General features: G+C 47.0%; 1 protein-coding gene across 1 annotated transcript; it reads right to left on the bottom strand.

The window, feature by feature from the left end:
• Window positions 1–25890, bottom strand: ATP1A1 (ATPase Na+/K+ transporting subunit alpha 1). Its single transcript, XM_086478254.1, has 23 exons — window positions 25877–25890; window positions 19229–19336; window positions 17918–17977; window positions 16737–16940; window positions 16268–16381; window positions 15596–15730; window positions 15279–15396; window positions 14030–14298; window positions 12793–12991; window positions 11264–11373; window positions 9702–9836; window positions 8953–9145; window positions 8300–8475; window positions 7626–7762; window positions 5617–5767; window positions 4955–5123; window positions 4185–4339; window positions 3714–3837; window positions 2784–2929; window positions 2530–2660; window positions 1869–1970; window positions 647–738; window positions 1–180 (listed from the first exon to the last, which is right to left on the bottom strand). The coding sequence occupies exons 1-23, from the start codon at window positions 25886–25888 to the stop codon at window positions 152–154; spliced, it is 3069 nt and encodes a 1022-aa protein (XP_086334380.1). The 5' UTR covers window positions 25889–25890; the 3' UTR covers window positions 1–151.
• Between the last annotated feature and the right edge of the window lie 1770 nt (window positions 25891–27660).

Raw genomic sequence — 27660 nt, 5'->3', positions numbered from 1 at the left:
TCTCCTCCAGTCCATGTTTCTTCATGTTTCCTTTAGTTTCAGCTCACTCCTGCCCAGGCACAGTTCTGCGCTTGCAAAGATGAAGTACGCACACAGGGGAGATGGTGGAGAGGTGGCATGGGCTGTGCGTGGAATGTTTTACAGGTGCTTTTTAGTAGTAGGTCTCTCTTTCCACCCAACCTAAAGGAAAAAAGGAGGAAGAAAGAGTTAGTCTTCAGGCAGGCCAAGTATGAGGCTCATAAGAGCTCCTTTTAGGCTCTGTAAACTTGCACTGTAGCACCTGAGCACTTAGTAAGCAACCCATCACAATGGAAAAAAAATCTTGCCAAATTGTTGATGCGCTGCAGCTTTCAGGCCTTGGTCCAGCTTTCTAGAACTACCCAAGCATTAATCACAGCCTTTTCCATGTACTACAGGGCATTGGTACTTTCATATACTGCAGGAGAATGCAGGGAGCAGGACAGAGAAAGTCCTTATTTTGAACTAACTGCACTATTAATGTCAAGAAATAGAAAACAGCAAAATACAACCTTGCATAGTGCTTGACACTGGGGGTCCCTGAGCATTGTCAGAGCTTCTACAGGAGCTCAGCAGCATGCAGGGAGGGGGGGGCCCAAAACACAACAGATTAGCAGCATATTCTTACCACCAGGGTTGCGTCTGATAATGAGCTTTCTGACTTCATCATACAGGAATATGAGGAGGGAGTATGGGAAAGCACAGAACCACCAGGTCGGCCTGTTTGGGAGAGGAGACAGTGATAACACAACAGCAGAGATTTTCTTTGCCTAGCAGAGCTCTGCCTTGACAGCACAGAAGAGTGCAGGAAGGCTGGCATGTCCTAGCTTGCCAGTGCACCAGCTCCCACGAGGCTGTGGTTCAGCCAAGAAGCCTCCAAGCCAAGAATTACCACCAAGTTTTCTGCTGCAGTAGGTTAATCCACTTTTGGATATTAATTCCAACACGAGATGTGTCATAGCACCTTTGTTGATCTCTGTACCAGCACCTCCCCACCTATTAATCCAGGAATACTTCCTCTAAGTACACATAACCTTTGTGCCCACAGCCTTGCTCATTCGAACTGCATTGATTTCCCTTATGATTTACACATGCTAACATCTAGCTGCTGCAGGCACTGGGCAGAGGCCAGCTTTCTTCTTAGGAAATGCTCACACTTCAGCACCAAACTCCAAACAACACTTCTGAATGGAATGCAAGACATACTGGGATTTTGTGGCGATGAAAATTTCATAGTGCTTAAGCCAGAGGACTGTTTGAAGTTTGAGACTAAACCCTGCCACAAAATGTTGCAATGCTGTTGAGCAATGCTTAAGATGTTGGCACACTCCCAACTGTTGGGAAAGTTACTATGCACCAGCTGGTCATCTGCACCTATGTAGCATCTTTCAAAAAGACTTTACTACTTGTGCTATTTCTGTGAAAGGCAGAAGAAAGCACATGACACCATCACCAGTTCTTTACTAAAGAAGAGTCACCTGGCCTATGTTTTAGAGCAATTCAATTGGCTTTCTTTGGAGGTGCAGTGCCCAAACCATAAAAATGCCCCATGCAGGTAAGTACAAGAGCAGCTGCACTACAGCACTACAACTGAAGTTGTGCTGCTAATTTTTAGTAGGGCACTGAACTGCAGGCTCCCCATCAACATTCCATAAGCAGTGAAGAACAGCAAACCCCTGGTGTGCCACACCACAGCAAAGGATCACTCACACCCTCCAGCCTGAGCTCTTCTATGGCTTAAGACTAGGTTTCGTGCTCCGCAAGCTCACAACTACTTTTATCCATCTCCCCACCCAAGCACTATTGTTCTGTGGTACAGCCTGCTGCATAAAAAGCATGATGCAACTTACTTGAGAGGGTACATCCTCAGAGCAACATCCATCCCAGGGCAGTAAGACAGGAAGGCAGCCAGAGCAGTCTCCTCAAAGAGACCAAATATTAAGATCTTGTTCCTAGCAGAAACAGGAGAGCAGTCAGAGACAAAGTACCTTCAGAGACGACATCCTAAAAAACATCTATTTGCCACATGGTAGCGAATGGAAACAGACATTCTGGTCTAGTCCAGAAGTCCATCAGGAAGGGACTATGAAGCCATCCAAGCTGATGGCACAGTTGTCACAAGGGTCTTTTTTGTCTCTAGACAGATATTCCAGTTGACAACTAAGTCAACCAGCAATTGCTTTCATCATAAATTCAGAGGGAGGCTGGGGTTCATGCCACCAGATCTCTTGATACATCAGCTGCTCTGCTGCTGCAGAAGGCTATGTGCTGGAGTGTATCACTGTCCTTTGAGCTCGGCTAGCTCCCACAGGCAATGCCAGCAGAAGTCAGCATTTCACTTTGTCCCAGCCTGACAACCATAGTAGGTACTACAAGAAAGAGTAGTAGCCCAGCCCCTCTTTTATCCACTACCAAGCCAGGAGGCCCAGACACAACTGGGACAAAGGCGGCCATGTGCTGGAGAATACATGGGAGTCCAATTCTAAATCCTCCACAGACAGCCTGACTTACTTCATCCCCTGCTGGAAGACAGAGTTTCTTCGTGTCTTACAAATGATCAAGTCTGCCCACTGCACAACCACAATGCTGACAAAGAAGGCTGTATGGCAAGTGAACTCCACTATTTTCCTCTGTTCGTAGGTCTAGGAAGCAGACAGAGCAGAGAGCGTTTGTTCACATCAGAGAGCTCTCCGGTGCTCACATCAAGTTCAGCAGGCATTAGTACCCTGGTTGGCAGCCTCTAAGCTGTGCCTCAAAAAACTTACCCATTGCTGCCCATAGCTGTCTTCCACATCGTTAACCCATCGGTCATCCCACTGAACTCTGATCCCTAGCAAGCCAGAAGGCAAGAACCCATTCTCTGCCATGATTACAAAATAGGTGAAGAAGCCTCCAAGGGCCTGGATCATACCTAAACAGGTAAGAAAGGATGATAGAACCAACAAAGCTCCTGTGCAGCACAGTTACAACAGAAAGCAGTTCGCAGGAGACCCCAACAACCTAAAACTTTTACTCCTTGTGGGGCTCAGTCCCCCAGGCAGCAGCTATGATGTCAGCATGAACTATTTCCAAATTCAGCTGCAACCCTTTTGCTGAGCAGCTTCTGCTCCCAACTTTGTACAGAGTTGCTTCTGTTCTGCCCTGTGCTGTGATGGCATGGTACTCAAGGACACAAGATAAAAACTCCCTTTGTATTCTCATCAAGGCTTGCCCACCCCCAACCCTTGCAAAATACAGTCAAGATCATTCCCAAGGTCTGCTGCAATCAAGCATAAGCTCCTGTCCTGTGAACGGGCACGTCTCCGTAGCTGCCTTTAATCAAGGCTCCTAATACTGTGTGTTTAGGAATATGCTGGAGAGAATCCTTTACTTCTAATTAAACTAACAATGGGATCTATGTTCTCGCTGAACAAGTCTGAACCAGAGGAGAGCTGGTTGTCAGCCAGTTCCTTTACAGCGCTATGCAATTAAACAAAATTACTGTGAAAGCGATTCAATGGATCAAGCTGCACAAGCCACCGCTATGTGCCATGGGGGCAGAATCAGGGCAAGTTCTTAACAGCCTGGGGTTCTGGATCACACATCCCAAACCTCAACCCTACCAAAATAAGCAGAACAGTCACTGACTCCGGATGGTGTATAATTCCCACTACTACCAAGTTCAAATTGGTGCCAGAGAAAACAGAGCAGCTTACCAATCTGCCCATAGGCCATGCTGATCAGCCGTTCATTCACCAGCTTGTCTGTTTTGGGATTTCTGGGCTGCCTCTTCATGATGTCACTCTCTGCTTGCTCATATGCCAGGGAGATAGCAGGGACCTTTGGGAGGTGGTAGGACTGTTAGAACCATTTCTATTTCCCACTGTATGCAGCCATCCCTGTTCCATGTTTTCAGCCTGAGAAGCAGCACTGCCCAAAAGCCTTAGCTGTGGTATTTGGGTACCCTCCCCCCATCCCCAGTTTGTCCTTACATGGAACTGAAGGATCCTCAGACTCAAGAGAGCCACAAGACAGGGAGTACCGATTAAAGGAGTATCAAATGGTCACTGATTTTAAATGCGAACACTAGCAAAAAACTGTATTTAAGCATTTTCCTTCCACCTGTCCTCTCCTCAGGGTACCTAAGAACACCCACATTTCCTCTTGAAACAAAAAAGGACACTCACCATGTCAGTGCCCAAGTCAATGCAGAGGATGGTGACTGTTCCCAGTGGAAGGGGTATGTTTGCAATGATGAAGATCAGGAACGGTGTAATTTCAGGAATGTTACTGGTCAAGGTATAAGCAATAGACTTCTTCAGGTTATCAAAGATCAGACGCCCTGGGGCAAGGAAGAGAAAGAACACCATAACTCTCACTTAGCAGAAGGCAGCCAAGTAGCTCATAGGCAGCTTCAGTGGTAACACTGAAAGGGAAAACACTAGTGCAGCAAGTTGAAGAGTTCTCTTGCACATAAGGGTGAGCCTGTGTGCTCCATGTGCGGCAGCACCTATACAGGGCAGTATTTCTGGTCACAGCAATGGGAGTTCACTGCATACAGCAGTAGGATACTAAGCCCTGGTTTCTAAAGACCATCAAAAGCCCCTGGAGTTACCCTCTGTTCTGCTCCTGTTTGAGAGCTATTGCTCCATCAGGGAGGAAAGTGTGTCAGACTCAGCTGGCAAAGGTGACTGTAGAGTCAGCATTAGGCAAAAGGACAAAGTAGCTTTTGCTACTCAGCTGCTTCCTACAACCCCAAAGAGTTGCGCTGGTCCCATGGAAAGGGAGAAGACTTTGAAGGGAGGAGGAAAGTGCTGTCCTCCTTGAAAACACTTGGCGTGGAGACAAGCTCTAACAAAGGAAAGCCCTCCAGATGCCTCTATTTCAGAGGGAATCAGTAAGTAGCAGTGCTGAAGCATGCTACTTGGCCACCACTGCACCCAAGTTATAAACTCACCTTCTTCAACTCCAGTGACGATGGAGGCAAAGTTATCATCCAGCAGAATCATGTCAGCTGCCTGCTTGGAGACATCTGAGCCAGCAATACCCATAGCAACACCAATGTCAGCCTTCTTCAGGGCTGGGGAATCATTCACACCATCACCTGTGACTGCTACAATGGCACCCTAGTCACAAAGAGAGGGACAGAAAGACTGAAATCACTGTATGATGTTTTGGGCAGAAAAGCTTTCTCTTATCTCCCAGGATCTCCTTGTCCTCCCCTCACCCCTTTCCCTGTTCTGATCAGGCTTATCAGAGGACCATGCTGGTCTCTCCAAAGGAGATGTCAGACAATATATAAGTACATTGGGAAAGAAGGATTCAAGCACCTGCAGAGCATTTAGGAATTAAGTGTATTAACAAGCATCCTAGGATCAGAAGAAAGCCTCAGTACAAACTGAAGACATTTTCCTCTGAGACCCTTAAATCTATGTATTGTTAAGCAGCCTGACATCAGCAGCGGAAGGCTGCTGACAGACAGATCTAGTCTGGCCCTTTACCCAAGGGCACTGAGAAGACTAAGCCCTGCCACTTCAGAAGGCAGCACTGGTTGGTAGTTGATATGTATAATGTCTGGGGATTTCTCCAATATGAAATCCTTGGACTCCCTCTCCTTACCTGTCGCTGACAGCCTTCCACAATTATAAGCTTCTGTTGAGGAGATGTCCTTGCAAAGACAATTTCTGTATGATGAATCAGGATGTCATCCAGTTGCTCACTAGTCATGTCCTTCAAGTCTGAGCCGTGAACAACACAAGCTTTGGCATCCCTGCAATCAAGAGACAACATTTTTTTACTTCACAAGTTAAACCAGTTTCTCATTAGTTGTATTTGTCCCATAAAACTATGGCTCCTCAGTGCTCTAGGGAAAGACCAACTCCTGCTGTGACTAAACACTTGGAGTTTGATGCTCAAAGTTTAAAAAGTAGATGGGGAACGCAAAGAAAAAAACAAGACAGCGCCAAGCAACAGACAAAACGCCCCATGAGCAGATTAATTCTGTCTACAATTTTTTAAAATGTATCAAGGCAAAAGCTAGTTGTTTCCACAGCTCCTGGCCTCTCTGCAAGAAAGGAACCCCTGGCTCAGGCATTTAGCTCCCAACATCACAAGAAATGCTTGTGGTCCTCTGCAGGCAATTTGTTTTGCAACAGACTCATGAGCTACACGTGGCTCTTCATGGAGAGAGCTCATGCTGTGCCAGTTCAGACTATTTTACACTCTTCAGCCACAAAAGCATGCAATGTTATATTTAGACTAGTTTGGTACCGTGCATGCTACAGCAAAATACCACCTCTGTAACCCAGCATACCATCCCTTATAGGTCTAGGGGACTATCCATGCAGCTCATGACATAATCCAGTTTAGACAGGGAAATTCCTTCCCCACCCTTACAGCCAGCTGCCAGTCACACAGCCCAGTGATCCCCAGCCCACATTGCTAGGTTGTGAAGTTGCCCTCAAAAAAAAAAAAAAGAAAAAAATAAAATTCAGCCACAATACTTGCCTTCCCCGAGCAATTTCATTCCACAGCGCGTCTCTATTCACAGTTCATAAGCTACATGGCTACCCTCCAGCCCAAACACAGGCTGGGTCAAGCTAAGCAATGCAGAAAGCCCAGCCATTCCGCAAACAGCCCACTTAGGCCAAAGCACATTTTCTGAAGATGCCTCAGTTCTGCACGAGGCAATGAAGGCAGCAAACATTAACCCTCAAGAGGAAGGAACTCCATTTTCACATTTATTCTGCTGGTAGCTACCGACCAGTGTCAATTCCTCTATCCAGCCCAAGTCCTCCTCCCTTTGTCCACCCGCAATCAGACCCAGAAGAGAGTTCGAGAGCAAGTGGGACAGAACTGGGCTGTGAGTGACCAAGTCTATAGGTGGCATTTCAGCTCGTTTCTCTAAACACTATAAAACAGTTAAATAGAGTTTACTTTTCATAGCCCATTCAGTCTGGATTGTGACTAACAAACTAGGCTTTTTTTTTTTTTTTACTAGTTTTCCCACGAACCCGGTAAGTTATCCTACTAAATAAGCTTGACTAAGTGTATGTTTGGGGACAAAACTAGACCTAGCCTCTATTTAAAGATCTGGAATCAAAGGAGTACATGGTTTCAGGCTCTGCAGCAGCATTGCTCAAAACAGTCCCCAAGCAGCCACCTCCCTCCCCCATGCCACTCAGATACTTTTTCCTGCCTGCTACATTATGCCAGTACATGATGCTCTTGCAGTAACATGAACCAGGCAGGGCAAACGCTCAGCTCAGGAGGAAAACATTAGCCCCTGAAAGATTTCACCCAGCCAGCTGCTTCTTTCCCCCAGTGCAGGGACACACCATCAAGGACAGGCAGCCACAGCACAAAGAAAGGACAGAAAAAACTGCCAGAGTTTCTGTATAGGGCTTACTCCTGACTACCTCCCATGCACAAGAGACATGCACATTCAAGAAACCCTTGCACATTCTTCACATAACTCATGATACACATTGAAGAGCCACAACATGCTGAGCTAAGCAGATGTCAAGCTTTTCATGTCTACAGAGAGATGCTGAGGGATTATCCAAGGCAAGGAGAGAGGCAAACGCTTAATTCTTTGAACAGCTCTAGCTTTCCCCACCAGTCAGTACCTAGGGTTGACCTGGCTGACAGGAATGTTGAGTCGAGCAGCAATATCTTCTACTGTTTCATTGCCCTCAGAAATAATGCCGACACCCTTGGCAATGGCTTTGGCTGTGATCGGATGGTCTCCAGTAACCATGATAACCTGAAATGCAAACAGACTGCTGTGAAAGCCTTGCCTCTACAGCAGAGCAATGCTGCCTAAAAGGCAGGGTCCCCTGAGACTGAGAAGGCCATGTGACTTTTGCTCCACTAGCGAGCCCTGGCACAGAGCAAGCCTGAGGTACAGGCAATAACCTGTTACCCATGTGCAAGGGACTGGGGTGGATGGAAGATAAAAAAATTGTTAATCCTGAGTCAACAGATCTAGTTCCATTTCCAGCCTGTGCTTCACTCTCTTCTCAGTACCGTATGACATGCAGAACACACTTAAGCCAAACCACACGCTCTGGGACACGATGCCATCAGCACCTGCCAGTGCCCTAGCACTTTGGAGTCTAACTCATCTTTCAGTTCATTAACACACAATCATTTGTATTTAACTCCAGAAATGAAGCCTAGTACTAGTTAAATCCTGATCAATACTTCTCTTCACTCACATTACAGAAACACAGAGAGTAAGGAAAGCCCTTTATATCCACAGGTATAGAGCAAGGTGATTTTCAACCCAGGAATAAACTACCTTGATCCCAGCGCTTCTGCATTTGCCAACAGCATCTGGCACAGCAGCACGAGGAGGGTCAATCATAGACATCAGTCCTACAAAGCAGAGTTTGTCTACAGGGAAGTTCAGGTCGTCTGTATCAAACTGGAAGCCTTCAGGGAACTGATCATCAGGCAGAGCAAAGTGACAGAATCCTGTAAATACATCAAACCATGTTCACTCTGTTCCTACATATCAGCAGGCAGGATATTTCTTCTGCAAACAGCTATGCAAGAATAACAGGGCGGCACCAGAGGTTTAGCCAGGACTATTGAGGCAGGAGTCACACTCATATACTGATAACTAACAGCTGTTGCTAGGTGCCCAGACACAGCTTGGTTCACATGCAGTGGAGCAAACCTAATACCATGTGGCCCCATGGAGACAGAAGGTCCCAAATGCTTTGCTTCATTTTCATCTAGGCAACCCAGCTGCTGGGCAAGACAAGACCCTGCAGGCTGTCTTTTAGATTAAAGGCTAAAGGCAGGACTGTTCCTGTATGAATTGCTGAAGTGAGCTTGACTCAACACTATGGTTACGCTGCAGGAACAGATTACAACCCTCTGTGGGGACTCTGCACAGGAGCATGAGGGACAAATCTTTTCCAATTTATTAAGGCTGCTTTTCCTTACCTAACACTCTCTCCCCGAGGCCTCCCAATTCAAGGTAGGCATTCTGAAAAGCATCTTTCATTTCCTCATCCAGTGGTTGCTCTTTGCCATGAATAAGAATGGTGCTGCAGCGATCCAAGATCCTCTCTGGAGCTCCCTTCATCACCAGCAAGTAACGGGATTCTGATGGATTTGCATTTTTGTGGATAGACAGCTAGAGTGGAAGAAATTAAACCATTTTATAGACATGTACTGTGAAGGTCACGAGTAATGATCATCACTCAGTGTTTTGTGACTACAGTAGCTTGGGACAGTTTGTGATACTCTGTTCTAGTTTTCATTTACTCGCACTTTAAAGAGGTTCAGAAACTAAGGAATTACTACATATTCTTTAACATTAACATATAACCACATATGTTGCAATGGCCTTTTTTTGTATACAAGTTCCACTTGCTAAGGTCATTTCCCAGCAGTTCATTCCTGCTCCCAGATTTGAATTCTTCCATTTATCATAAACTACTGCTGCACAGGCAGGAAGCATGTCTAGTCTTTTCTCAGCAGCTGACACCTTAGTGTCAAGGCAGCTCTAAAGCTCTTACACAGTGTAACTAAGTACGGTCCATTAACTTAAATTTATAGTCTTGAGAAGTCTACAAGCAAGTAATGGCCAGACAAGACCTTGGTGCCAAAACAAGTTTTGAGGCACACTGTGTGCAAATTAACACAAGTGCTTCACACACAGTCTTTCCCTCGAGAGGATACATGCTCACCTGGTACTTGTTAGTAGAGTTAAATGGTATTTCCACCACTTTGGGATACCTTTCTCTCATCTCCTTGACAGAACCACAGCACAATTCGATGCATTTCAGAAGTGCAGACTCAGAGGCATCTCCCGCCACTGCTCTCTGAGGAAAGAGGCAACTATCAAAGCATACATTCCAGTGGACTCACCACAGAAGATCAGGTATTTTTAAAAAATGAAATAAAAGGTGTATTCATCTCAGCCCAGCCCCAGCTTCTACATAACATGATATGAGAGCAAAAAATAAATAATTCTATTATCTAGTACTGACAAATACTGCATTTCAGAATGCCAGGCCTCCCAGCCTGAGAGAGCAGCAGTCTTCTGGTGCCAAAGTCAGGAAGCCCTTTTAAAGGGCAGAGAAAGTCAGATAACCAGGTATAGTCAGAGAAAGAGGCTGGAGGGTAAACTTTGAGAAGAACTGTTGTTAAGTTGCTTGCCATGAAGAACAACAAAAGCGAGATAAAGACTGATGACATGCACACAGAAACACTTGCATGTGCTCTCCCACCCCAATATAAAATCAGATTATCAAGCCTCTGGCAGAGAAGATTTAATCTGTCCATGCCTCCTCCCCTGTAAGGTTAGCACTGGTAAGAGACTCTAAGTGGGGGTTCTCAGCCCTGGAGATCTGTGGGCACTCAGTGTCCTGCTTGAGTTTCCTTTGCTGCAGTTTAAACTAAGTATTTCTTGCCCTTCTGGCCTCTTTGCCCATGAGAATTTCTTTTTTCATTTTTGTACTACTTTTTGGTACCTAAAGACTTTTCAAAACTCCCCCCTCTGAAGTCTTCCTTAGATTAGAAGAGCTCAGCTCTTTATCTTAGGTCTAGAAAACATGACCTGAAGTTATAGTCAGAGGAGTGCTAGGGAAAAATAGTTTGTTCCATCATTTCTATTACCACAGCATCAGAACACCCTTGGGAAGAAGTTTACTATGCAACATGACTAATATTTGACAGATTAGAAGCACTGTACCATTAATTTCAGCCCTGGCTAGGTCACAGTTCAGAAGCAGGAATCTGAACTGATGTTATGCTGGCATTCGCACCAGTGCTGAACCAGCAAAAGCTTAAAAAGCCAAGATTTGCCAGTGAGAACAGACCGGCTAAAGACAGTCTCCCACAACTGCTGCTTCCCCAGCTCTGGTGTCTACTTCTCCCAGCTCCCAGAACTGGGTGTTTGTAGCTTTTAAGTGTACAAGTGCCAGAGATAATGATTCTTGGGACAGTGATGTAGGTAAATGCCTAGGAAAACTTTCTGGTCTTTCCTAGCCCTGTCTGAAGTATCTGACCCCCCAAACAGACTGTAGACGCTAGTGGATGGCAGGGAGTCTGCTGTGGGTAATGTGTCTTCCCAGTCCCATCTCCTCTGCCCACAGCACATCTCCTATAAAAGTGCTAGACTGCACAAAAGATTCAGAGTGGCAGACACCTCTACTTTGCAGGTTCCTGTGACCCACAAGACAATCTCACTACCATTAGGGGAGGGCAGTGGTGGGGAACAGGACAAACATTTCTTTCAGGAACTCACCTTAAGAATTGGTACATTTTCCTGGTTGGCCTGAAACACAGCACGGTTGCAGAGACCTGCAACTCTGGACAAAGCAGTCCAAGTAGCTGAGCTCTTGTCAAAAGAAGCACCTGAAAGCAGAGAAAGAATGTCAGAAAGCACCCTCCCCCCCCAAAAAAAAGTCACATCAGCCCCTAACCCCACAGGCCTAAGAGCAAGAAGCCTTTACCTCAGAAACAGGGAACAGTTTAAGAGCCTGTTAGCACACCTCATCTCTTTCAATCCTCCTCCCTTCCCACATACCTGATGAGCAGCTGATGACTAAGACCAGAGGGTGAAATAGCAACAGTGCAAGAGAACACCTCTGCTTTAAAGATTCCGATAACAGCTGCATGCAACAGCCGCCATGCTGACAAAGCCAAGGAAGTCATTCTTTCAGACGGGCTTGAGTAAGGGAAGCTGGGTTCTACCTCCAGCTTGTCTCACTTTATCCATCACCCAGAACTGGATGAAATAGCTCCCAAAGGAACAATGCCTAAATAAAGAAAGATACTGCTTCTCCCATGCTGGTCTTAAGTTGGCTTCAAGGGAGATAAACTGAACAGACAGTTAACTGATAAGCTAATGTATTTTCCATGAAGTGACATTATCTAGGTTTATTTCTACTGCAGCCAAGCCAGCCATTGCCAGGCCAAAACCAAGTGCTTCCAAAGAACATTTTATTTATAGCTTGTTGCACTAGTGTTGAAGACCAAGAACAGTAAAGCAGCTTTTTTAAGTGGTTCAGACAAGCATAACATTTCAGAATGGTTGGGTGCAGCAGCACCACTGGAAAAAGTTTATGCTAGTAGTGTTGCACGCACAATATTTCACAAGGCAGGTGACAGCTAGGAAGCTCCTGAATTTGGTTGTACCAAACAGTTCTGGAGAGATAAGTGCCTCTCAATTGCACAACAGACCAAGACTTCAGGTTCTCATTAATATCTAGAAGAAACTTCCTGCTTAAGTCTTACAGTCACTTCATGCATTGCTACTGCTTTGCAAACACAACCAGGATGTTCTGGGAAAACCCCTGTTCAAGGGCAGCCATCTAGTTCAACATGGGAAATTTCCATGTACGTCCAGTCTCAAGTAATTTTTATCAGGGTCAACACCTCTACTGAAAGTGTGGACAGCAGACTTAAGATGGGGCAATTTCATCAGGTAAGTTTTGGCAAAAATAACCAGGTATTCTGAAGTACAGAACAGCAAATATTACAGGGCAAACATAAGGGGCTGAACATTCAAGAGGCTCAAATTCCAATGGAGTAATTCTGAGCAAAAGCAACCTATATGGAGTTTAAACAGACCTGTGGCACAGTGCAAAGCTTTCTGTGTGTCACCTCAAGTCTTTCAACATTCATTATAGATGATATTTTAGAATTCCTTGCACTGTGAACTCCATTTGGACTGGAGAATTAGAAACACAAGTTCTCAGAAGTACAGATGTACAGGAAGTCCAGAAAGCCATTTTTTAATAAAACGCCTCAAGCGCAACAAGATGGTCTTACCACTCTGGTTCTCTGTAGTATCAGCCTCATGAATCTGATTGTCAAACCACATGTGTGCAACCGTCATACGATTCTGTGTCAGAGTGCCTGTTTTGTCAGAACAGATAGTGGATGTGGAGCCCAGGGTTTCCACAGCTTCCAGGTTCTTCACCAGGCAATTCTTACGAGCCATACGCTTAGCTGTTAGTGTCAGACATACCTGGAGACAAGGAAGATGGTGACAGATTAGATGTGCTTGTGACTAATACACTGCTACCCAACTCACTCACTGTGGGTGTGGAATGACAACCAGCTTATGCCTCCTGCAGTGATTCCCTAACTCCATGCTCAACTCTGACACAGCACAAAATAAATGGCAACATTTAGGCCCAGCTGCTAGGTTTAAATGACATGTTTTCCTCATCACGAAACTTCCAGAAAAGGACTTGCAGGGCTTCAGTCTCCTACTTCTCAGTGCATTAGGAAGGAAACAACATGCCCCGGACTAACATTTTAAAGTTGCAGTTCCCTAATCATAGAAACTCTCAAAATAGGTGGAGGCAGGCCACATATGAGAAGGCCCAAAATAGCTCTGGTGATAGGGCTGCAACTTACTGGTGTAGGAAGTGAGCCGCCCAAGATACCCTTTCCCACCAGAGGCTGTTATCTGGTTCCAGCTCCCAACTGTTCAGTAACTGGCTCAGTTGCTGCTCTGCTTCCTAAGGCTGCATGGAAGCCTCTAGCCCTGTCCACCACCACCCTCTATACATCTGAGCACACCTAGATAATCCCACCATCTCTTTGGGAAACCAAACTTAAAAGAACCTCTGCCGGGTCTCAGATCAAAAGCTGGGACTAGAGTGAAGATTGCTGGATGCTCTGCCAGCCCTTCAGGGCTGGAGGGGCTGGTGCGCCTGTGGGCATAGAAACCCTGAACAGTTGTAACAGGAAGGCCCCTTCTTGTCAAAGAAAAAGGCAAGACCAGGCCAGAGCTCCTAGTCTTGATCACTTCAGTTCTACAATGCTAAGCCTCTGTACAGGTCTAACTTAGGGACCCATCGTCATTAGAAAAACAGCTGCAGAACCTGACATTGATTCAGGCAACTAGTCTGAACACACAGTTATAAAGCCTAACCCTACACGCTCACCTTCCATTACTTTAGTGTTCACCTGTGAATGCACACTGAGCATGAAGCACTCCATTTCTGTAAGAACCATATATGTAATTTATTCAATCTTTTTTTCCACCTTCACTCACCGTGACTGTTGCAAGCAGCCCCTCAGGGACATTGGCAACAATGATCCCGATGAGGAAGATCACAGCCTCCAGCCACGTGTACTCAAGGATGAGTGAAAGGATGAAGAAGGATACACCCAGGAACACAGCCACTCCAGTGATGAGGTGGATAAAGTGCTCAATCTCCACGGCAATTGGAGTTTTCCCCCCTTCCAGTCCAGAAGCCAGACTGGCAATACGGCCCATCACAGTGCGATCCCCGGTGCTAATGACAATGCCGCGGGCAGTGCCTAGAGGAGAGAGAGGTTTTAGAAAACAAAAATCCTTCCCAAAACACACTAAACTGGGTTTGCTCAGCCTGTCCTAGAGTTTAGCAAGCTTTGCCCAAGATAACACAGGTAGGCTTTCCAACGGGCAAAGTATCCCATGGCAGCTTTTTTTTACTCTGTAGCAGCATGAGAAATAAATGCAGACAAGGGCTACACAGGATTCTCGTGTGACTGGTCAAGCTGTATGCCCTCTCCCTTCTATCCCAGTGAATCAAGTATCAATTTTAGGGAATTAGAGGAAGCCATTTTCCAGAAGCAGACAATGCCCTCTCCCCTTCTTTAAGGGGAGTCCCATTTTCTCTCCCTGAGGCTCTTGAGAAAGATCAAGAATATCTTTCAGTTTTGCTGGGTTGGGTTTTTTGGGGTGGTGGGAAAGAGCAAGGACAGTCTGCTGGTGAGAATTTGTCAGTAAGGGACACAAGAGGAGTCAGGCAGAATTTTGCACCATCACTGAACAGTCACACCTTTACATCCTGTCAGTATGGAAAAGATGCTCTGGGCTTCAACACAAAGATTACCTACCACCATGCTCAGAGCTGCAACAGGAAGTTCTGCCAGCGATGTTTGAAATTCCTGCTTTCTGCAGCAGCTCTAGTATCTCTTATAGCTCTGCCTGACCATCCTGGTTCACATTACGTTATCTGCACTTTAACACCGCTGTAATAAGGCAGTCACGCTCAAAGACACACCACATACCTGCTCCTCTAGGAGAAGCAAGAAAGAAAAAAGCAGTAGTGCTGCGGAGTCTTCTTAGCCCACTGTACAGTAAGTACAGCAGTTGGAAAGACCAAAGCCTTTGCTGGGGACTTCCAGCCTACTCTTGCATGGTAGGAGTAGGGTACCAACTAATACACTAAACCCACACAGCATTTGCATTGCCCACCTATGCAGTTCAATCCCCAGCATATCTACTTCCCCGTAGTATTGACAGAGCCGCATACCTTCCACACAGTTGGTGGAAAAGAAGGCAATGTTTCTGGTCTCCAGTGGGTTCTCATTGGAGAAGTCTGGAGACCTGGTCTGAGGCTCCGATTCACCAGTAAGCGAGGAGTTATCCACCTACACGGAAGACAGTACTTTCTCATACACAAGCAGCCAGATGCCTTCAGCAATGAAAGCAGATAAAACACTAGGCACTCCCCCACACTGTTCCCCTTCCACTCCACCACCCATTCACAGCATAGAAGACAATCTTTCAAATGAGACTAATTCATCATCCTTCATAACAAAGTTTTCAGACAGCCTGTCACTGCTGTACCTTGCAACCATGTGCAGATATGATCCGTAGGTCAGCTGGAATTCTGTCTCCTCCTTTCACCTCCACCAGATCTCCAACCACAACACCTTCAGCATTTATGCTGATCTTCTCACCATTCCTGACTACAAGAGCTTGCTGAAAGACAGTAAAGAAACAACCTATGTCAAAACCAACTCTTAAGAATGGGATCAAAAGGTCTGAGTATCTTAAAATAGTTGTGCTATGGTTCTGTGAGGTTTCTACTTGTACTAAGATGTTTATCTCCAATATGTATGTTATTTAAGAAAAATAGGTATTTTTGTTTTCTTGATATTAAAGTTCCTTGTTGCCAAGGTGACAGTAAGATAGTTAGGTATGATACAGACTGTCCGTGAAGGAATCTGAATTTTAGTGCTTATCACACCAGTTACTGAACTCCCCAGACTATCGAGAAAGTGTCTTATGAATGTTAATAAGCTTGTGGAACTCACAGGGTGCCAGGAACTGCCCTGGCCTACAAGCATAGTTACTTGGAGCAAATGAGGAAGGAGTCTCATAGACCCCTTGAAATCAAGAGCTAGCAACCCACACGAACAACCAGGCCTTTCGCAATTGAAGCCGATGTTTAAAACAGCTAATAACCTTGAGCAAGCTACAGCTTGGCAGATCTCAAGGCAATGAGGTATTCCATACCTGAGGCACCATGTTCTTGAAGGACTCCATGATCTTGGAACTTTTTGCTTCTTGGTAATAAGAGAAACAGCCAGTAATGATAACCACAGCTGCCAACACAATACCCAGGTACAGCTACAAGGAGCAGAGAAAGTGAGTCAGAGGACAAGCTGCCCGAAAGGCTTCCAGTTTGTCCAAATAAGTTGCTTGGCATTTAAGTGCCCAATTACAAAACATGGAGGTACTTGCAGTCTCTTTATATTTTGTACGCAAAGGCCGTCCACAAGCTAGTGTTCTTAACACAACACGAAGGAAGACGGCTGTTCTCTTCATTATGTGGAAGCGCTCCAAGACATATTGAGCTCACACACTAAATTTCCCGTGCTTATGGGAAAAGCTTCTGGACCAAACGCTTAGAGGAAGTTAATCTGCTTTGAGCCAAATGGGCTGCTTACCCTGCTTCTGAGGTAAAACAGACATTTTTACTTACATTATCATTGTTGGGCTCCCCGTCCGACAGACTTCGTATGCCATAAGCCAGAAAACACAGAATAGCACCAATCCACAACAGGAGCGAGAATCCTCCAAAGAGCTGCCGACAGAACTTGACCCATTCAGGAGTGGTAGGTGGGGGTGTGAGGGAATTTGGGCCATCACGAGCCAAAATCTCAGCTGCACGCGCAGAAGTCAAACCCTAAAAAGAGAGGTTTTCTTTTATAGGTATTGTGGCAAGACTGACTGGGGAAAGTAGCTCACATTCTACCAAAGCAACAAGGAGATGGTAATGGCTAATGGAGATCACAGTTGTCAGGGCTCTATAACAAGTGCAGGATGTGAAAGCTGAATGACAAAAGAGGAGGTACAGGCTGTTATGGGCTACCTGAGGAGTCTGCAGGCCATGGGGCTACAAACACTCAAGGGCAGGACAAGAAGGCTACAACAGCAGACTTTGAGCTCTGAGGAACAGCCCAGTGCAATCTATCCTGTCAAATTATGGAACAAGTGAAAGCTGAGGGCCATAAAGATGATGACACTTTGGATTGGCCTTCCAGGAAGTTCAGCTTTCAGAAGCCAAGGTCTTTGACAGAAATATGCAAGTCTCTGTGCTCTTACAGAGTAAGAGCAGACTTGTTGCTATATGCAATCATGCAAAAAATGCATGAAGCAAAGCAAACAGGAGCAAAGGTGCAAAACCACTGCAGTGCTTCTGCACTGGACTTTGAGGTTAGCTAGGACATTTGCACACCTCTTACTATAAAGGGGTAAACTTTTAACTGCTACCAGCCATCATTAAGTCTCTGGGCATGTGCTAGCTCACTAGATATCTGCAATATAACAAACATTTGCCTTTATTACAAGCTCCTCAGGGGGGAAAAAATAAATCCAAGAATCAGCTTGACCTTGGAACAACTCAGAGGCAGATAACAGTGACTTTCTTAGAAACAAAGTCACTAAAGTATTGCAGACAGGCTGTACAGTGGGAGTACGAAGAGAAGTATTTGTGAGCTCAAACAGTTCTCCCAAAGCCTGGGAAACTTAACTGGAGGAGGAAAGATTAAACAAAGAAAAAAAAAACCGGACCACCCAGATCTCCTTTTGTGAAGTGCTCTGAGCCGAGACTGTTCCTTTTCAGATCAGGGTAAGGAAGGAGGGAAAACAAAGTCTACCTACCCGACTCAAGTCTGTTCCATATTTACGATGAAGTTCATCAAGGCTCAGCTTGTGGTCATCCTGAAAGACAAGACACAGTCAGAAGGGAAAATATCACAGTCCCTGCAGGCTGATTAGCAAGAGCTCAACAATTCCACCACTCACCCCAGGTTTCCTATCTGTAATAGTCTGGTGAAATAGCAAGATTCTAGCTCATCTTCTCTGTAAAGAGAATCTCAATCCCATTTTGCAACTCAAAGTGGCCTAATCTTCGAAGTTCTTGTCACTATTTGGGTACGACATGACAGCTTTTTAAACAAACTCTGACTATATGTCAGTGCAGCAGTGCTATCTTTACACATCCAGCAGTTTCTGCGAAGCCTCAGTGTTTTAGGTTTTTTTAGGGGTGGGTGGTGGGGAGAGGTGAGGGAGGAGGTGAAAGGAAAGGAGTTGGGAAGGAAGGTAGGAATGTATAGAAGATTAATCCTGTGATTTCACACAGTTTTAAGTAATGCTGCCAGCTTAAGCAGTGTTTCTTCCCCCAAAGAGGCTCCTTTTCACAGCCAGGCTATTTTTCAGTTACATCATGTTGATGCAGAGCAGTGCCTCACTTAAAAGATTGTACTGGAGGAAGCATATGCTTTAAGTTAGCATCACTACCAAACATAAAATCTCATCTTGGAGCAAGCTTTAGTATCCCCTCTCCCTAACAGAGAGGCAAAAAATGTGAAAGCCCAGACTCAAATCCACAGCACAGAAACAAAACCGACATCATCTACAAGAAGAGCAGATTTAAGCTGGATGATGCTCATAGACAGATGTATAGCATCATCCAACATTCATAGCTGGGGATAGAAGACACTCTGCACAGCCTTAAACACTATTAGAAGAAATAATAGTGAGGTCAGTCTGAGCAGATGCCAGCAGTAAATGGAGCTGTACAGACTCAACTCCTCAGCTGGAATGAAAACAGCAGTCTCACATGACAGCACAATAAAGCCTGCAATGCTACTATCCAGACAGTGCTTGCCTGGATGAGGAAATGCAGCTACACTGTGCTACAGGTGACACAGGCGAGCACAGACTTGGGTTCTCTGCAAGTGCCTTTTGATAAATGGTGTTTTTCAGGGCCTACTGCATGGTCACCTTGACGCCGAAACACCTGCAGCATGTCTGACTTGGAGATAGAGGGGACACAAAGGGAGATCAGTGCCTTCAGTCACACCATGCTGTCAGCACACCAGCTGTCTTCTCTTTTAGTCACATGAGGCACAGGGCTTTAGGGGTAGTGAACATTCTTAAAGCTGCTCATTCTGTGCCCTACACTCTTACCATGGAGACTTCCTTTTTAAGCTCATCCATATCCCTCTCCCTTTTTCCCTTTTTCTTCTTTGCGCCATGTTCTGATGTAGCAGTGGGCTCATACTTGTCTCTTCCAACCTGCAAGAGAAGACACAGTACCATTAGAAAACCCTTACAGTCAACTTCTACAGCAGTGGACATGAACTACGCACATGAGACTGCCAGGCAGACAAAATGATTACAGTTTATCAAAGTTATGCCACTTCAAGAAATAAAAAAAAAATCAGCTAGTGAGCCAGCAAGTCTGCTCAACAGCACCCCCGATACAGAGATTACAGCCAGACATTATGCAAGTCTAGCGAGGAGGAAAGCAAGCTACATGTTATTCAGTCAGTCTTGATGTGCGAGTCCCATCTCAAGCTGAAAAAGTGATGAAGAGCAGAAGAAACCAATTCCTGAGTGTGTACGTATGTTCCCTTCAAGGCATTAACTCCTCCTCCCTCTCAGTCTTCCACATACTCTGGCAAGGAGCAGCCTATCAACTGAAGATAAATAAGAGGTGGTATCTGGTCAAATCTGGGGGATAAGCTCCAACACTTTCATTCTCAGTTTGGCACTCTAGCTGGCTAGTTACGCAACAGAAATCTGCTTTCAATTTACGGCAGTTTGACCAGCAAGAATGGTATACAAAGCAGTAGTACACTTTTGCAGATTCAATCTGTGCTCAGTCCTGCTTACACTTCACAGAGCACATGATTTGCTTAAAGCCTCTTTATTCAGAAGGCTTTTCATTCAATTTCGTTATGGTTAATTCTACATGAAATCATGCAGAGATTTAGATCTTGTCATGATGGGGTAAACAAGCATCTAAGGACAAACAAATCATGACTTAGCACATAGAAACATCACTTAAAAGACAAAAAAAAAGTACAGAAGAGCTACAGTCAGAAATAATCCCAAACTGCAAGAACTTTGGACACCCTGTACAATACCAAAACCAGGCACTAGTACAGCCTTGCAGTGCAGTTCCTTCATTAAGTACTCCATACATTTCCAGACTCTCACAAGCCTCCAATAGCAGCTTTTCCCTCCCTCCCCTTCCTTTCTGTGTGGGACCTATTACATCCCTGCCAAGTTTCATGCAATGAGATTTTTCACCCAGTAAGATCTCCGGAAAGGATCTTGAGATGAAACCGCGGTTAGTGGCACTAGAATCAAACCATTAACGAGACTAAGAAAAGGTTTCAAAGGCAGCGCCTGGCTCGATCTTTGCATGAGCACCTCAAATCACAAACTAGATTCCAGAGACTGATCTGGACGCAGAAACTATTGTTAGGATCCTTGCTGTCGAGCAGCAAGCAGAGGAAATTTTTATTATTTACTCCAAGACAAGTAGAAACCAAAACCAAAAGTGAAAGTAGAAGGGAAAAATAAGGAAAAAACCCTCATGACTTTTTTTTAAAAAAGAAACATCAGTCACATCTGGACAAGGATTTTCATAGTTCTGAGAAAGCTCTGTGCACAGTACTCTGCAGCCATAGTCATTCATTCACAGAAGCCCCCTCTTGCCCTGTTCAGTAAAGGCAGGCTTTGGCTTTACATCCCACATACCCTTGCATGCAGCTACAGAGCTGTGCAACGCCAACGGTTTTCAGCAAGTGGAGCAGAGCTGAGCTGTTTGCCTCCTCTTGTCCAGCAAAAGGACAAGGAACTATAGACTGTCAGCATTCCTGACATTCTCTTCCCTGCACCTAAATGCCTATTCCACTTCTTAAAAAAGCTAAAGCCACAGAACTTAAACCAACAGCGTCTTCGCATTCCAGCATCACAAGAATTTGCCACGGGGCAATACACAGAAAGTCACCGTGAAGCTTCTCTCCTTGCAGTCTCCCACAGAAACAACTTCGATTTCTGCTAGAGCTCTTACAGACATGTCCAAACACAGTCCTGCACAAAACACATGCTTCTTGGTTACTGCTTGAGATTAGAAATTATTCCTAACGAAGGTGAAGGAGCTAGTGCCTTGACTAGCAGTCCCTCATCTTCAGCTTCACCCTTTCCCCCCCGAGAAGCTTGGCAAGCTCTTGCAGGTCATTTAAAACCTCCTAGTTCTTTGAAACTTCTGTGAGAAGTACAGTTATACTCAGCTGATTGGGGGCAGCAGTGAACAGCCCAAGAATATGAGTGTTCAGCTTTTTCAGCTGCAGAGATGACCTACAACTAGGCAAACACGAAAAGGCTCACTGCCCTTGTTCAAGCATGATTTGCTTAAGAAAAAAACCGTGAACAAAAATCCCAGCGATCAGCTGCAGTCAGGATAAAAAGTGGATAGAGTTACTTGTTTCTTTAAGCACCCAAGTATTTAGGTCTTAATGGAGTCCCTGGCGGGGGGGGGGGCGGGGGGGGAAGGGAGCTTAGAATTCCTCAATTTAAAAAAAAAAAAAAAAAAAGCAGCACACAGTATCTTCCCTTCTGTTGCTTTAGTACTGTATCCCACCCTTGCAGAAGAGGTAAGTCAGTAGCATCGGTTTCAGCTCTTGCTGTAGGATCATTTTGTGCAGAGTTTGAACTTCCTGCTCCATCATTCAAAGCTGAACTTGACACATAGTTCAGAGTCGAAGTCCTGCCCCTGTTCTGTGCCTTCAGGGCCACTGCCTCTCTTCTAGCAAGATGAGCCCAATCTGCTGAACAAAGGCTTGTGCTGGCTGGGCTGCCAGGGGACAAGAGGTTCACTCCACCCCTCAGCACTGTAGGATTTCCCTGCTCTCCCCATCTTTTCCTGCCATACAAGACGAAGATCTACAGTACCCCAGATCCACATCTTATTGAGAAATAATCACATGGCCTGAACACAAAGGAAGGTCTGTCTCAGAAATGTCACCCCTGTTACTTGACTTAGCCTAGGAACTCTGACTCATCAAAACTGCCACAGGAAAAACAACAAGGCTTTTTTTTTTTCCATGCAAAATTTTTTTTTTCCATTGGCTTAAGCACAACATTTGTACACACCAGTGTAAGAAGTTTTATACAGCCCCCAGAAAATCCTATTGTCTTTCAGATACAGCTTATGCTTTTCCGCTCTGGACTAATTGAGCCATTCATGGCTGATGTTCTCAACACAAGCCATGATTGACCAGGAAACGGGAGGGGTGCAAATCAGTAGACAAGTTCAGAAGTACCCTATTCTAACATCACCTAATCCAACAAGAAATGTCAAGTAAGAGCCAAAATAAATTACACAGTCTCAGGAGGCCTGGTCTGTTCTAGTACTTATGTCATTATAATCAACTGTGTAGAGAAAACAGAAGTTACTGTCCTGCTGCCTCATAAGACTGTCTTCAGTAAATACATTAAGCAGATGAGTCATGATACAGACTGTGCCTATTGGACTGGACACACCACTCCATGACCCTACATCATCTTTGCAAGGGATGCAAATGCCTTCCCTGGATCCTTACTCCCTCCTAAGAGCTGTGTCCAATCTCCTGTCTTTAACCAAAAGTCTAATCAACTGCATCAGTTAGACTCTCAGCATCCAGGACAGTACAAAGCAGTTTCTACTGAACAGCTAGTTATTGCTCATTGTGAGTAGACTGCTGCTTCCCAAGGACAAGCTTTTTCCCACGACAAGGGATCTAAACCTTGCAAGGGTTTTCATTATCAGGTTAAAAACAGGACCACCCACACACCTTCTGTCTTCTCTGGATATTAGGACAAACATCTCTACTTCTCATGAAGCTGCTTGAACACCCAAGTGCAGAGCTGGCTTTCCAAATGCCACCGCTGCACAGCTGAGCTATGGAATTATCTCCCACATTTCTTTGCCTGGAATATTAGTGCATCTTTACCATCAATCCAGACATCTCTAGTAGTTGCCAAACACATGAAGAAGAGTGGACTGGACACAGTTCTCCCTTAGAGGAGCTAGTGACTCCAGCTACCCTTGAAAAGCCCTGGGTGAAGCATGACCTTCTGCAGTTTTCAGCAGGTCAGGATCCCACTGGGTTGTGGGATTGCAACCCGCAGGTACAGACCACCTGCCAGAGCCCCCTCATCCTGTTACACCATTTCTGCATTTTTGTGCTGACTAGGCCCAGGGTTTTCTTTGGCAAAAGGAATATCCTCTAGCCACAGTAATAAAAAGTGGGAATGAACAAGATGGGGGCAGGAGAAGAGTAATATATTAAGATTTCTTAATTGCATCAGATAAGGATTGCTTTGATTTGCAATGGATCTCAGTTGGTCCGTTATGCAATAAGCCTTCCTAGTTTCTGACAGAAAAAAAACAAACCAAAACCAAAAAAGACCAACTTAACTAGGGTTCAGGCACGCGCACTGAAGTCCAGAAGCCACTCAAAGCATGCACTATCGATGTTATGCCTGTGCAGCAAGGGAAACAGAGTGAAACACGCTCTTGTCTGCAGCTTCCAGGCAGCTCTGAACAGAAATGAAATCCTGTCTGCTTTCCTCCACTACGCACACACCCCCTTGGATAATCTGCTTTTTGGACTGAACAACATACTCAGGCAGCTCATGGCCCTCCCCTCATCCCGTTACCATTTAAAGTAAAACAGACACTCTGCTCGCCTTCTCACAGCTGCAGTGACAAGGAACTTGTTCTCTCACGCTTATGCTCTTACTTTCTCTTCCACTCCATGCTCCCATGAGAAAGAGGTTTCCTTTTCGGGCTTAACTCTAACTCAGGGTAGGCACATGCTGTCCAGTGCTGCATCCACACAAACCTTTTTCACATCCTTGCTCTCACATCCCCATTTTTCAGGGGCTCCCCAATTACTCACATGTGTTCTCACCACTAAACAAACAAATCTTGTGACTTGCTACCGTAAAGCCTGAAGCAGCCCTACGCTGTTGAATTATCCCTTGTGTCAGCACTTCAGTTTCAGGCCAATTGCTTTATTATCCATGCAAGCTATGAAATCTGAATTGGAAGCGAGACAGCTAACTGCCTCCTATATCAGAAAGCATTTGTGACTCCTATTAGTCCATCCAAGGCAACCTAAGCCCCTGAAGCTTTTTGCACCACAGTCACACACACACACAACTCTACGGCTTCTTTGATGATTTAAAGCACCTAGAAGACTGCAACAACACCAAATCCCCCCCTCAGCGTTTTATCTCTCAGACAACCTCTTACTGTGCGTGCTGCCTGTTGCCCACTAGACTGAAGTACATCACACTGGGCTGCCAAGCATCAAAAGGACAACACTGATGAAAAAAAAACACACACAAAAAAAATCCTGAAAACCCACACCACACACTCCTCAACCCCCTTTTCCAAGTAACTGTCCATTCAGCCATGTTCTTACTGCTCCCTTACTATTCGTGCGGTTATGTCAACATTGCCACCATTGTACCGCACCGACGAGGACAATGCAAAGTCAAGTCAATGTTTGAGCAGTGCTCGGGAAGCACAGAGCAAGCACCTGTAGGCAGTGACAACACTATCACCTCTGTGTCTCAAGGCCCTGCACGGCCACCCTCTCCTCGAGAAGTGGTGAAATTTGGGCATTTTCCAGGAATGAGTCTAAAACAAAAGTAAACAGAAGTCTACACACCTCCAGCTACACAAGACAGAGAGGGAAGTATTTGAAGAGAAGAAAACAAACATCCAAACAATAAAACCCAGAAACTGGTCCTTACTTTTTCATCATATAACTACAATCAGAGCAACCTAAGAGGTGTTTCTGCTCCACACATGGGCGTTTGATCACAACATTCAACTTCAAAAAAATCTTCACTCCTGTTTTCAAGACCCTTCACATACACTTTTCTTTAGTTAAAGGATACGATCTGAATTAAGGACTTCTCTTCCTTGTGTGCTGTAATTTAGAAACAACGCTGGGACAGGGTGGAAACCGCTGCACGACCTTCTGTGAGGCTTTTATCACCCCAATTAACAGGGTAGGCATAATGAAGTCAGCGGCGATCACCTCCCTCCTGCCACCAACTCCCATCACACCCTCGGTGCTACCAATAGGCAAATTAGCTCTAATAAACCCTAATAATCCTGACAATTCCCCTTCCCCCCCCCCCCCCGGGCCCTCGTGTCTCAAGAAGTCTAAAGTACTCTTAGGAGGCAGCGGAGCAGCCACACTCCGCAGTTCAGCTCCAAAAGGGCATCAGATAACACCAGCCCCGGGGGCTGCGGGCCCCACACGCCCGGGGGCGGGAGGCCCTTTTTCGGGGGTACTCGGCGTCAAAGGGAAAGCGACGGGGTTTGGGCCCCCTCCCGCTCGCCCGGCCTTACCGACACGGGGTCCCCCTCCGCGGCCACGTCTGCGGCCGGGCCCGCGGGGAGAGGCCGCCGGCGCCTCGATCCGCCGTGTGTGCCTTCCCCCGCTCTCCCGCCCCCGTTACTTCCTCTCCCGCCGGCAGCCGCCAGCGCACGTTGCTCGGGGGCAGGCGGCACCGGCGCCGCCCTCTAACGGCCGTTACTGCGCGCCCCGGCCCCGCCACGCTCACCCACGACGTGGCCGCCACTCCCGCCCCCCAAGCCCAGCACAGACAAAGCGGAGCCCCGCCCGCCCCAACCGGAGGGCAAGTGGGACCGGCCACGGCCCGGCTCCTTGAATTTCCCACTCCCGGCCGGTCGCCCACGCCCCGGCCATGCGCTCCGCCCCAGCCCGCCCGCCCGCCCGCCCGGTCCCCGCCGCTCACCCCTTTGCCCATGGTGCCGGGCGGCTGCGTGCGGGTCAGGCGGCTGGGGCCGAGGAGCGGGGCGCAGCGGCGCCACGTGTCCCGGCCGGCGGCAGGTGCGGAACAATAGCAGCGCCCCGGCCGCCGCTCAGCCTTCCTCTTCCTCCGCGGCTCCTCTCCTTCGCCTCGCCCCCACCCTCCTTCTTGCCCCCCCGCCCCGAGTCGCTCCTCTCTGTCGCCGCAGCCGCCCGCAGCTCCAAGAGCCACCGGCTTCCCGCCGCATAAAGAGCCCTCGCCGCTCCGCCCCGCCCCGGCCCGGCCCGGCCCATGGCACCGCCCCGCCCCTCTGAGGAGGCTGGCAGGCGGGAGCGGGACCGGGACGGGGCGGGGGGAGCTGTGGGCGGGCGCGGTGCTGGCGGGCGCGGCCCCGGGTGCACCTTGGGGCTTACCTCGGCTGCCCTAGACGCGCCTCGCCGGGGAGGCGAGTCGGGGAGCGGCGGCTCCTTCCGCGACGGGGAAAGCTCCTCCGGGGGCCGAGGCCGCCGGGGGGCGCCGCACCGGTCCCCAGCGCCGCCGTCATGCTGGGCCGCGCCCACCCCGCCGCTGCCCCCGCCGAGGGCTTGGCGGTTTATCCCTTGTGACCGCCGCCCACGGCCGCGGCGGGAGCCGGCCCCGCCGTCGCGGCCGCCTTGAAGTCTTGGGGTGCCCCGTGGGTTTGCCGCGGGTCTTGCCGGCACTGCCTCCCCTCACGGAGGGGCGCAGGACGTCCGGAGGCCCCTTGCCACCCAAACCTGAGCCTGTGCCACTGCGTGAGGGGCTGCCGTGGTGAGCTGCGAGGGGCAGGCGTGGGTGGCGTGGCGCCCACCGTGGGAGGTGCAGGTATACTGGCCAGAAGCTGCTTTAAAGCGTGGCCGTGGCTACACTTGATCAAGGACTCGGTGAAGAGTTACAGGGCATCTTTCTGTGCCCTCTGCTGCTCAGGGAGCCTGGCTAGGGAACCATCATCCTTCCCTCACACTTCAAATTCTGGAAAAAAGGGATGCAGAAGTTATGGCTGTGTGTTTGATTACTTTGCTTTTTACTTCTGTCTCGATTCTCTGGCAAAGAAAATCAGCTCCCGCTCTTTTTTGTTCTTGATGGCTTAGTAGAAGCTCCAGGACCCTGTGTGAGCTTGGAAATGAGAAGGTGTTTCAGTAGCCTCTTTCCCATACCTGCCGAGGGCCCCAAAAATTAGCTGGGAACTTTCTTGTGGAGGAGGAATGTAGTTATGGCACTTCCCTGCTAGGCAGGGCTTGAAACTCCCCTCCGCAAGATAAGAGAACGGAATTGAAGCTTGAAACATCCTGCACAAGAGCTGGCTCATCAAGTTGTTTGCCTGCAGACCCATGTATGTAAGGGGAAGGGATGCCACTACAACCATCATGGTTTTTTAAAAGGTGGTTGAGGCACCACACCAGTGGTGGAGCCTGGTCCTGTCACTGTGCCCTAGACCTGCGTTTAGATCTTCCAATGGATCTGGTGTTTGCGGACATGCAGGATGCTCCATCTTTGTGATTCCAGCTGGACTTATAAACAGCTCAACCCACTCAGTACTGAGGTGCTTCTGGGACTGAATGTAGTGAACTTTAAAGTAAAGACCAACAGTGAGATCAGATGCCATTTTAGACAGCAGGCCAGCATTTCAGAGACCTTTTTAGTCTTCTGCTTCATTTTGTGCCTCAAGTGGTCTTTATTGATCTGACACTGTGTTGACAGACTGGGAGGCCGAAGCTTTTGATTTACCTAGCAAATACATGGCACCGGGG

The sequence above is a fragment of the Leptosomus discolor genome, chromosome 1, assembly GCF_034619465.1.
Source record: "Leptosomus discolor isolate bLepDis1 chromosome 1, bLepDis1.hap2, whole genome shotgun sequence".
Lineage (NCBI taxonomy): Eukaryota > Metazoa > Chordata > Aves > Leptosomiformes > Leptosomidae > Leptosomus > Leptosomus discolor.
This window is presented reverse-complemented; position numbering and strand designations above follow the sequence as displayed.